At 38.8% G+C, this 12,692-nt stretch overlaps 1 protein-coding gene across 6 annotated transcripts in view; it reads left to right on the forward strand.

Annotated features, from left to right (window-relative positions):
• Positions 1-951: 951 nt before the first annotated feature.
• Positions 952-12,692, forward strand: part of cita (citron rho-interacting serine/threonine kinase a) — a 46,859-nt gene continuing 35,118 nt past the window's right edge. For 5 of the 6 annotated variants that reach the window (XM_077573161.1, XM_077573163.1, XM_077573160.1 and 2 more), the window contains exons 1-10: positions 952-1,367; positions 1,492-1,633; positions 1,867-2,042; positions 4,277-4,378; positions 6,150-6,292; positions 6,599-6,692; positions 6,770-6,976; positions 7,439-7,592; positions 9,201-9,390; positions 12,381-12,486. In XM_077573161.1, the coding sequence (XP_077429287.1) occupies positions 1,266-1,367; positions 1,492-1,633; positions 1,867-2,042; positions 4,277-4,378; positions 6,150-6,292; positions 6,599-6,692; positions 6,770-6,976; positions 7,439-7,592; positions 9,201-9,390; positions 12,381-12,486 (1,416 nt within the window). In that variant the 5' untranslated portion in view covers positions 952-1,265. Of the gene's footprint in view, positions 1,368-1,491; positions 1,634-1,866; positions 2,043-4,276; positions 4,379-6,149; positions 6,293-6,598; positions 6,693-6,769; positions 6,977-7,438; positions 7,593-9,041; positions 9,391-12,380; positions 12,487-12,692 lie in introns of those variants that run through there. The other variant, XM_077573165.1, reaches the window with a different exon arrangement.

A 12,692-nucleotide genomic window follows, 5' to 3' on the forward strand; every position in this document is an offset into this window, starting at 1 on the left:
TCCATTCTTGCGTTTTAACTTACCGGTACTTAAAAATCAAGTACTAGCCTAGCTACTTTAAAACTTAACTAGAGGATGTAGTTAGTGTGTAACTGGCAGTGTCCATCCTGGGAATCAAACCCACGTCACAATCAAGTATCTCGTGTACGAGGTCAAATCAATTCACCTGAGCTATATTTCTGGGTCGCTATTTGGGAGCATTTGAAGGATTGTTTTCCTCGACATGACCCGCCCTACTCTGCCTCTGACTATGCCAAAAGTTAGCCAATCAGTGTAGGCAAGGGGTACCAGCCAATTAGAGGCAGAGGAAGGTAGGCCATGGCTGAACGGTGTACATCAGGGGGGATTTAGAAGTGGGTATACTCAATACTGGCTGAAAAAGAAGTGGGTATACATATACCTGAACTACACCACTGATTATAATTAAGTGCAGTCATTACATTTTCAAATATAAAACAATAGCAGATTAAGTACAGTAGTAGGTAAAACAAGGAAAATGAAAACTAGTTGGAGAAAGTAAAAATAGAAAGGTGGCACTGACGTAATTAGTTTAAAAATGAGAATGAATTATTATTGTATTATCAAAATAAACTTTTAAAATTGAGTTATTGTAAACAATACAACGAAAATATGAGTAGAATAAAGAAGTGTATAAGCAAATTAATATATATATTATATATATATATATATATATATATATATATATATATATATATATATATATATATATATATTCACTGTGGTGAACTGAAACGTTTCACAGTTCATTGTTATAAAAATTGATGAACGAACGTCATTTACTTCCTCTTAAACCTGTGAGGCCAAAGGACGGTTATTAATTGGTTAAAAATATGAGCACAGCCCACAAACACGAATCTAACCAATCACATGCCATCTTGCCGTAGCGTAGTTGGGCGGGGAACGCGCAAAATTTGAAAGTTGACCGGAAGCAATGACGCAAAAGAAAGAAACAACGAGTCGTTTTATATTTTACAGTTTCTTTGTAATTTATTCGTAAGGCGGACTATTTGCATGGAAGTTCCGTGAGTAGCCCCACGCTTTGAATTTTATGTCTGTGAGTGTAAATGAAGGCGAAAGTCAAACTTATTTTAGTTAGCAAATAATCGTTTTAGCTCAAACTTAGCATGCTGCGTTTACCCCTCGTTTGTCGTGCTCTATTCCGGTGTAGTTAGTTAGTTAATCAGTCAAACCGTCACATTTAGCTCTTCTGTATATGTCATTGACTCAGGCTATAATTATTGAGAATGTTGAAGTTCAAATACGTGAGCCAGGGTGGCCCGAAAATGATGCCGACCTCCGAGGACCCAATTACCATCCGCAGCTCGAGACTCAACCAGCTGTTTCAGGTACACGTCTGCTCAACCCCACCAGAAATGCACTTCTAACTGCTCCCAAAATTTGAACAAGTACAAAAACAATCAACTGCCATGAGATAACTTCCTTTTTTTCCCTCTTCGTGTATTTCCACAGGGTCGAGTCAACCTGGGTGGGCAGCAGGGAGGATGCTTCATGGGTCGGGAGGAGTTTGTGGATTCTCTGTTGTTACTGTTCCAAGAGTGTAAATCCCATGAGTTGATGAAGATACACCAAGTGGCCAACTTTGTAAACAAGTGTAAGCATACTGCACAGTGCACACAGAGCCTGTAGGCTCCATCTTAATTGACCCATAGTGAGGAAAAGCCTGAAGAAATTAGATGGAGCAGTCAGTAGTTACCGCTATGAATAATTATCCTGGATTGGTTGCCAGCCAATTCCAGGGCATTTAATGACAACCATTCACACTAATGTTGAAACTCTTCAACGATTTGCCAGTGAATTCACCTGTGTTTTTGCGTGCGTTGGCAGTTTCTGAGGTGGTCTCTGAGCTCCAAGCCTTGCAGCCGGGCCGTCACGACTTTGAGGTCCGTGCTATGGTGGGCCACGGTCGCTTTGGCAAGGTTGAAGTTGTACGGGAGAAGGCAACAGGGGATTTTTATGCTCTGAAAGTCATGGAAAAGACCGTTTTACACACTCGGGAAAATGTAAGTACTCCACTGTGATTCATTAATTCAAATTTATTTTTAAATGTATTTTTTCTACGTGGATTTATTGCTCGATTAGACATTTTTCATCAAGACAAAATGCTCTTGGCTCAATTTTCAAAATTGTTTATAAAAGTCATAATCACTGATCCTCAGTTTTTTCAGTGGCCTCTAAAGTTTCAATGGGAAACACCATCATTAGTACAGGAAATAGTCAACCTTTCACTACCGTGTTGAATGATGTTGTTAGTAGCATTAAGGATGGTGACTCACAGTATGGCAAGAGGGATGAATAATTTTTGTCGTCATTTTTCTTCTAGGAAGCATGAATGTTTTCTTAAAAGGTAATAATTAAGCTAGTAGCTTGTGCTACGCACCTCACAACAAAATGCTTTTTTTGATAAATATATTATTCATAGTATTGTTGAAAGTCATTCCTTCAGGTATAATGAGGAAAAAAATACAATAGAACATAGAAGTAAAATGTCAACAAACTTTAGATGTTCAGTTTTCTGGAAAAATGCTTCAAAAGTCAAACCAAACTTGATTTTCAAGCCATCGTCCTATTTATTTTGCTTTCGTTTTGTGACACCACCACAGACGGGTGTCAGTGTCAGAAAGGAGGGAGAGTGGAATGGTTAATCGCAGAAACAGAAAGAACTTACTGCAACATTTGAAAATTGAAATCAAATCATCCATATGAGCAATAAGCAAGGCTTTAATAAGTCCAGCAATGCAGATAAAGCAATAAATAACAGTATCCACATTCACACACTCTCTCAGTCATGACTTTCAGGCATTTTCAAAGTATGAGTACACACCAAAAATAATGAATTTTCGCCCTAATGGAGCATTATTTTGAAGACTTTTTTTGGGGGGGGGGACCACAGTGGGAATTTGGGGGTACACACTATAAATTAACTTGCAATCGTGTAAATATTCATTCCACTCAGCCATTTGATAAAAATAATTGAATGTTATATACAGTACTCAAATGGGAGTCTTACATTTGACTTACCAAATGAAACATTGAAAAACTACATGTAATTAAAACACCGAGTGTTGATATTTTTGCTCTGATTTTTTATAGTATAGTTTTAATTGTAGTTATAGTATTATACATTTAATTATTTTTATATGACTGTGAAGAATTTATGAATGCTCTTTAGACTTGCTTCAAAACAATTTATTTTATGGGTGTTAGAAAAAATCGATTCGGCAATATATCGCTATATTACAGCGCGCAATTCTCGAATCTATTCAATATGCGGGCGAATCGATTTTAAAACATCAATTTTTTTATGGGAATATTCAACAAAATGTCTTACTTAGGGTTAGGATTCACACATTAAGCATGGAAGAATTTTATATTAATGGAACATTAAGCCTTAATATTTTATTTCAGTGCTGTTCAAACATGAAACAGACTGCAACCTGTTTGTTAAATGCAGTGGCTCAGTTATAAGCCTTAATTTCCAGATAAATAAATACATTTTCATACAAATCTTACAGTTTACATGTAGAAGTTTACTGATTAGTATTTTCTAAATTAGAGAAAAAAATCGCAATAATCAATTTATACATTCGTATCGGGATTAATCGGTATAGAATCGAATTGTGCCCTATGAATCGTGATACGAATTAAATCGCCAGGTACTAGGCAATTCACACCCCTAATTTATTTCCTATTTCCTATGGGAAAATGTGTTTTGCAATTAGAACTTTAGAAGTCTTGAAACAGCCTTTATTTGACTGAAGGAGTTGTTAAAGTTTATGAGGCAAATAAAAAGGAATATAATTACCGATAGTTTAGATATTAGACATTTAGATGTGCAAGGTTTGTTTGGAATATTTGAAGACAAAAAAATGCAGTAGTTGTGACTTTGCACAATTGTTGAAGTCAAAGAAAATCCCACTGGAGGATGCTGTCGAGTCGAGCACTTAAAATGTGGGTACATCATTTCACAGCATGTGACTAACACGACAGCTCACAGACAGAATAGCACATGAGTTTTGACAGGAAGAAAAGACAAGTGAGCAATAAATGAGCAACAACTATAATGTAATGTTCAAGAATTGTCTTGTTCGGGCAACAAATGTCTATTATTGAAACATTAAATTGAACCTCCACATGAAAAAGTGGCATTATACGATATTAAAGGTTTTTCACATATCATTTAAACCTATTGAAATGTCATTTTTTTTTAGCATATTCTGTACACCATTTGATTCAGGTGGTTTTTTATGAAGAGGAGCGGAGAATTCTGTCTTTGAACTGCAGTCCCTGGATCCCCGAGCTCTTCTGTGCTTTCCAGGATGATGAACACATCTATTTGGTGAGAGTGTATTTTTACCCTCTTCTTCTACAACCATCATAGCTGTTTTTATAACCATTACCATTTCACTGAATTCACTAATTCAGATGCAATTCAAGGTTAATTGAACCTTGACAAAATCATCAGGCAATGGACTGTGAGTTAATGACCGAGCACAGAACATTTTAGGCGACACTGTTCTGTCATTAGGCCATCCTTCTTTGTATTTCTTTTTTCCATCTTTTTTCCCTCGTCTGTGAGTATGAACAGAATAACATTCACATGCAGTTTATTTTGCAATTCAATTGACATGAATAGTTATGTAACATCAAGCCACGTACACTGTTGGGCAGTCAAAACAACGACCAGACTAATAAATCTCTTGGGTAACCTCCCCTCACAATAGCTGAGCTAGTTGAAGCACTAGTTGGATTCCGTGATAATGGAGAGTTCTATCAATATAGTGCATGATAGAACTAATTTGATCTTGTTGACAGTAAAAAAGTACAGTTTTGCACAAAACTTCATTTGCATGTCCACATAGTGTATCAGGAATGTACAGTACTTGTCATGCTTTTGTGAAAGTTACTACTTTTCCATTTTTCTTGAGTTCCAGTACGTGAATCTAATAGAACAGTGAGATCAGTCAGAATAATACATGAGTTGTTCCGGGAAAGAACCTGAAGTGTGCAGTCACAGTGCTGCAAGAGCAACTTGTTAAAAGAAGCGACGCTTTCTTTCGTGTTGGAGGGCAGAAATAGTCCTTCTTGAAAAATGTAACATAAACCTTTTTTTTTTTAAACATTAAAAAAAACGTTCTCATGGCCTAGACACCTAGGAACATTTATTTCCTTTAAGATTAAAACAATTATGATGTTTGAAAGAATTTTGTAATGTCAGTGAAGCTGATTAGACCAGGGCCTAACGTGTAGCAATTTTTACTGATTGGCAAAATTACCAATAATGTAGCTATTGGATTGATTGACAATACTAAATAAAGTGAGTGCTATTGACCAGTATTTTTCAATATTGTAATCCCTATCCAAACTGTTGACACTGTTAAGACAAGTAAACCTTCACGTGTTCATCATGTCTGCCTCCATTCTCCCCTTGTGCATTTTCTTTACTGCCCCTCTGTCTCACCCTGCTCCCCAGCAGAGCATGGAGGAAAATACAAAGCATCCATCTCTATCCGCGTGTTAGAGAGGCTCCCAGTCTCCCTGTTGCTAGGTAACACAGCAAAATGCTCCCGCTCATTCAGACTTGCCGACCATTCATGCACCAGGGGCTCTCATCTGTTATGGCTATAATGGTTGCCGCCTTATAGCTGAAATCAGCCTGAACAAAAGCCTTTCATCTCCGCTTGCAGACAACAGAGGCTAGAGATGGAGAGCCGCATTTAGATTTACGCTTGCTAACTTTAAGACTTTTTTTTTTTTTGTACTGGCTTGATGCTTATGATCACTGAAAGGCTCACTATGCAATGATTGGCCCTTTGTGGCATTTTAGTTCAAGAACAATTTGACTGCAGTGTCACAGATAATCTGCCACCACATCTGATGTTACATAATGTATAATGAAATGCACCCTATAATCCTAATCAGAAACATGTTTTGATCACACACATGGTTCTACTGTTGCCTGTTTTTCTAAATATAGTGCCGCTTATGGGCATTTAGAGATGCATCCTCGACATGTGATGGCTGGATATTTTAGTCACAAACAAACCAGACCCAAATACCCGTCCCACTGGTATTTATTTGTTTTCTGACTGCACACAATTATGTGTTAGGCAATGGAGTACTTGCCAGGTGGCGACCTCCTGTCACTGCTCAACCGATACGAGGATCAGTTTGACGAGTCCATGGCCCAGTTCTATTTGGCCGAGCTGGTAGAGGCCATTCATTCTGTCCACCAGCTGGGCTATGTCCACAGGTGAGGCACTGTGTGATAAATGTGACGAGGCTGTAGTAGCAGTTATTATTAAATGGGTATCGTCTGGCTAGAAATGAGACAAGAAAATAAGAAAGAAAAAAAAAAAAATATATATATATATATATATATATATATATATATTTTTTTTTTTTTTTTAACACAACCTGAGAATCTCAACTTTCTTGTTGTTAAAGATACCCATTCACCTCACTGAAAAAAATGCCCTTAGCATGAATAGTAGTAATAATGTTAGAAATCACAATGTGTATGTCCTTAAGCAATCTGTTCTAACATAACCACTTGCAGAGATGTCAAGCCCGAGAACGTTGTCATCGATCGAACTGGTCACATTAAATTGGCAGATTTTGGATCAGCTGCCAGGCTCACAGCTAACAAAACGGTGAGTGGATTTGCTGTCTATATTAATGACTCTTTTGTTGATGGGTGCATCATTGCGTTTGATTTATCTTCTTTCAGGTGGCCACTCCCACGGTGCCCGTGGGAACCCAAGACTTCCTCTCCCCTGAGGTATTAGCAGCCATGAACGGGGGCCCTCACAGCACCTACGGCGTGGAGTGTGACTGGTGGTCCCTCGGGATTATAGCCTATGACATGATCTATTCCAAGCTGCCTTTCTCTGATGGCACTTCAACACGGACCATCCACAACATTCTCAACTTCCAGGTTCTTAACATTTGGAAACACTCCAGTATTGGCCAAAAAGACTAAAGTATTGGGACAAGCCTTTTACTTTGTTTATTGACTAGTGATTTGGACTACATCTCCTAGTTCCCCTTATAGTGTTTTTTTTTATTGGCATTTTACTTTTTAATTCTTCTTAGCAAGTCAGTGTCCCGTCTGTGGTGAGCTATTTTTAGAACAGATAAAGTTACTCATACACAAGTGTGTTTCATTCCTCATGTGCAATTGCAATAAGAGCTCATTAAGGTGAGAGACAAGTATTGGCGTAATTGGGGAGGGGGGTAACAACTTTTTTTTAAACGTCCTACTTTGCGAAATTTCACCTATTGCAGCGCGGACGTGGAACGTAACACCTGCGAAAAGGGAGGGAACACTATGCACTACAGTATGTACATATGTATGTATATTTGTCTAAATATCAAGGTGTCTGTTGTCTGCTTTTAGCATTTTCTGAAGATTCCAGAAGAGCCGCGTGCCAGTAAACATTTTGTTGACCTGGTGCTTAGTTTGCTGTGTGGAGCTAAAGAACGTCTGGGATTCCAGAGACTCAGATGCCACTCATTTTTTTCCAAAGTCGATTGGAACAACTTACGACAAGGTGAGCATGAGATCTCCCCTGACAATCTGTTGCTTTCTAATAGGGCCCGACCAGTTAATCGGCCGGCCGATTCTTTCTGCCAATAATAGGCCTTTTCATAATAATAATAAAGAGATTTGCTGATTAAACACCAATATAATCTTATTTTCTCATGAAACAGTAAATGCTGCTCGGTAGGTATGGGCAGGAAGTGAAGAACGTAATGGACGGAATTTTTTTTCTGCCAAATATTGGACATGGCACCAGCTGTAAGAAATCCATTCCGGTCAAGCCCTACTTTTGTATTTTCGCCGCAAATGAAATCAAATGAAGAAGTTCTACATCTGCCTCACATTTATAAGGTTTGGAGTTCGAATCTCAGCTCAGGCTTTCATGTGTGAAGTTTGTACAGTATGTTCTCCCTGTGCTTGTGTGGGTTCTCTTTAGGAAAATTCCATGTCAGCATCATTGAATACTCGAAATTTCCCATGGGTCTGAATGTGAGTACAAGTGGTTGTTTGGTTGAAGAACATGCTAGCTTATTTGCCGTCTCCCACCTAAATTCAGCTGGGATATGCTCCATCTCACCCACATCCCTAATGAGGACAGGCTATATAGAAAATGGATCAATGGATGATGCGTGAGTGCGAGTGGTCGTCAAATATTGAAAATCGAGGTGTTTGTTCTGTTGTGCTCAAGTTTACTCACTAACAACAGACATTGCATTGCTAGCTGTTGGCAAAGATCCATCTTTGTCCCAAGGAGGAAATTAGGAGGTGGAAGAGGCAAAGAAGAAAAGCCAAGGGAATTAAGTCCATCAAGTTTTCTTACTGAGTTAACAAAAAATCAATGCATGATTGCATTGGCATCAGAACATAATGCTGCTTTGGATAACAGAGAGAGACGTTGAAGAGGTTGACATTTTCAGCTGAGCATCTGTGACAAAATCACACATAACATTCACATTGAGAAACATTTTCATTCATGTCCGGTCACATTAGAATGCACAACAATGCTGTGATTCCCAAGTGTGTATACGCCGTTTGGATTACCTCACATTTTGAGATGAATCAACAGTTATTTTTGATGTTCTGACGTTCTTATCAAATTGATATGCCAGTGCCCCCCCCCCCCCCCCTTGTTCGCAAACATTCTCATCTTTGCTGAATTTGAATTTTAATCATCTGCAGACTATGAGGCAATGTTTAGAATGATCATTTAGCTTTATGCAGCAATGGGAAATATACTACCATTTTGTTTTGATATTTTTAAAATTGAATGATTAATAAACAGTATAAAATAACACATACATGAATGTAGAATGTCTCCCTATGTATTTAGAAATTGCTGCAGATCGAGCTTTATGCTTCAGATCTGCTTTAAGCCGAGACGCTTGCTCTGCTGCAGTGAGCATGAGAGAGAGTGAGGGAGCGTGAGGAGGGAGGGACAGAGGCAGCATGTGCATCAACGTGCGACTTACCGCACTCTCGGCGCACACCGCTTGGCGAGGTTACTCCTCCCCTCCGTCTTCCCTCCTCTGTCTCCCCCCAACCCCCTTTTTTAACTAGCCTCTCCGCCTCTGAAAACATTTCCCTTTTTCACTCCCGACTCTTATTCTTGCCCCAACAGTTCTCCCACCTTTTGTTCCTGCGTTGCACGCCGAAGATGACACCTCTAATTTTGAGGAGCCGGAGCAGGCAGCCCCCCGGCCAGCCTCAGCATCCAAGCGAGGAGCTCCCCCTGTGGGCTTCCAGGGCAAGGATCTCCCCTTTCTAGGATGGTTCTTCAGCAGAGCACTGACAACATTGGGCAAATCTGAGTACGTTCAATTTGTTTATTACGCACTGTTTGGATTTTTTTTTTTTTTTTTTTGCACACCCATATTTTATTTTGTGGACCTCTCACATGTTTATCTGATACACCTTTGTTAATTGAAGACTCCATACCACCATTGGCTGTTGCTGTGCCTCCACATTTCTCATTACCTTGACAACAAATTTCAGGTTGCATGGTTTCACATAACTGGGAACTTGGCTTTTCATTAGTGTTGCGCCTGTTGAGACCAAAATGGGTTTTGCCATATGCTGTGCAAGACAGAATAAACATGAGGGGTAGTCACTTAATCTGCATGTGTTTGTTCCTTTTCTGCGATTCTTGTTTTTTCTGTGTCTTGAGAGCACATGTCGTTGATACGATACCCAGGGAGTGCAAATTCACGGGTCAGAGGCTGTAAACTGGTGATTTCTTGCCATCGGTGCTGATTGGTATGCAGCTGAGTGTGTCAATGAGGTTCGCTGAGAGGTGGAACCCCACACACACATAAACGCACACACACACACACACACAGCGACATTCCCACCCTCTCTACTGTTATTGTGCTGCTTAATGGCATCCTGAATACAGCATGGGTTTTGGGACCATAATTATCCCTGATGCTGTTTGACTACTTAACCTGTGGTAATAATCCAAATGGACGTGTTTGATTATAGCAGCCCTGTGCCAGCTTGATCGTGCTGGAGACTGCGGATCATGACAGCTGCAGTAACAGAAAGGAAGGAAAAGGCGCTAGCAGATTAGACAGCAAAAGGGATGAGAGCTCAGATTGGGGGAGAGCATCTATTTCTATGGTGACCACCGTGGTGTGTTTTTCCTCCCCCAATTCCCTACCCCCATCTTTACTGTTCTCATTTTCTCATCTTATTTTCTTCATCTTAAAATGTCTCTTTCCTTTGCCGTTTCACCAGCAGTCATGTTTTGTCTTCTTCTGTAAACTACTCATATCTTTTGCTCTAGTTGATTAAGTGGAGATAGGCGCTCCTAGGATGTGTCACATTAGTGTGTGGGCGCACGCATATGCGTATAGACTCCCAATGAAAAAAAAAGGAAAGAGAATTGAGCCCAAGAATGCTGGGCATAATGATAATGCTAATAATGTGGTTTGGGGGTTTGTAGAATCCTTCTTTTGTTGTCATTTTTGTTTTGTTGTTTTGTTTTGTTTTGTTGTGTCTGACGTATCTACTCATTAGTACAATTCAACAAAATCCCCGAAGCGGCATGTCTCAAACTCATAAAATACACTGTGTGTTTGACTGGGGATTTTTTTCTTTTTGTTAACAGTTTTATTTTCTGTAAGTCTTCTTTGCCATTATTTGTGCTAACGACCGAACATTTAAATTGAGAGCTCAAATTAAATGGACCATCAGGTCAAATTGCTATGAATGAACCCATCCAAGATGGCCATGGTGAGAGCTTTCATGGCCCCACAGGGAATAATCCCTGATGATTGAAGAGATCAACTGAGTTTTCAAGTGGTCACGTAAGCCTTCTTCCTCTCAGTGTCTTTCTCTAACTCACATGTGTCAAGATCCGGTCCTCGAGGGCCTGAGTCCTGCATGTTTTCGAGGTTTCTCTACTCCAACACACCCGATTCAATGATCAGGATCATTATCAGGCTCCTGCAGAGCTTGATGATGATCTTAAATAAGAATCAGCTGTGTTGAACGTGGGAAACCTCTAAAACATGCAGGACTTAGGCCCTCGAGTACCAGACTTTGACACCACTGCGCCTAACTAATTGCCAGATCCCTAATATATCATCTCTCAGATAAAATGGTCAATGTATGATTTATTATGTTTGCCAACTTTTTTTCTTCCATTCAAACTGTTCCCCAATCAGCCTGGAAATGGGCCTTATCCACACTGTTTGTACAAAGTTGTCCAAAATGTCTTGTTACTGGATAATTATGATTTATGTGGCCTCACTTCAATCCATCCCCCGATTGATTAAATGATGAATTAAGTGGTGTGCCTCAACACCGCTGTCTGTGTGTAGGGTTAGGGTTAACAAACAAGGTTGCAAACAAGCCACAACATATTTAGCTAATATTGCAGCAGTCTGGTTATATGGGTATATCAAAGTTACAGTCACAGTATTTCTAGGTGAGCAAATACACTGCTATGAAAAAGTAAACACACTTGCATGTATAGAAAACAAACAAAGTAAAAGTACAACTACTTAGCTATAGGGCACAGGTCAGGGTATGTATTATTCCTAAAACATATTTAATATTAATAAAAGCCACTAAAACATTATGTACAGTTTGAACTTTAACACTGTGCTTAACTATGAGAGAAAACCCCAGTTTGAACTATGATTCAATCATTTACTGCACACAAAAGTTAAATAAAAATATACCTAATTAAATGTTTACTGGTAAATTCTGTAATGTATTTAACTTAATATAATATAAATACAACTGAACCGTACTTAGGCAGTGATTCTTTCACGAGAGGGAGCCCATGTACTCTCTAGTGTTTCCCATATCATACTTTGAGAGTTACTGTGATAAAAATTGTTTTTTTTATCCACATATTTGAAATTTTTAGTTTGTTAATTTACCAAAAGATTAAAGATCACTTAAAAATATATATATATTCCAGAAATATTTCAATATCTTCACCCATCCAAACAATACGTGTACATGTGACAAAATAGCCGGTCAAAACGTGCGACATGTCATCATTTAATCATTTATTCGCAAAACCTGTTTGTTTCCATAGCCAAAATTCACATTTTCTTCTTACCGGTACGGGTAACCCAAACCCCAAAACAATGAACTTTTTTTGTGCATATTTATGACTTGACTTAATTCAACTTCTTTGTAAATGTTTCAGTTTGCCGTGTGATTTATATTTTAGCCGTGTATTATACACCACTAGCCCCCATGTAATATTTATGTTTGGTCTGCTCATGTGTTGTTGATTTGATTTTGCCTCTGCTTTTTATTCTTTTGGTTTTGTTGACTCTAGGGTAGTGTCTGCAGGCCTCAACTCTCCTGCTAAGACCAACTCAATGGAAAAGAAGCTCCACGTTAAAAGCAAGGAATTACAAGAAACCCAAGATAAATGTCACAAGGTGAGACTTTTGCCTCTGGTACCATTCAAATTATTTGTACAGGTGCATAAGGTACCTAAACAATTATTTTTGCTGAGGTGTTCCCATGAATTTTCTTGCTTTATAAACACTTTAGCCTTAAACAATACATGCTTATTTTAAGATACATCTCTGAAAAGCCAAAAGCACAAAGTGTGATACTTTTTAAATATCCTTTTCCCCCCTGT

This window comes from Vanacampus margaritifer, chromosome 8, assembly GCF_051991255.1.
Source record: "Vanacampus margaritifer isolate UIUO_Vmar chromosome 8, RoL_Vmar_1.0, whole genome shotgun sequence".
In the NCBI taxonomy this organism is placed as follows: Eukaryota; Metazoa; Chordata; class Actinopteri; order Syngnathiformes; family Syngnathidae; genus Vanacampus; species Vanacampus margaritifer.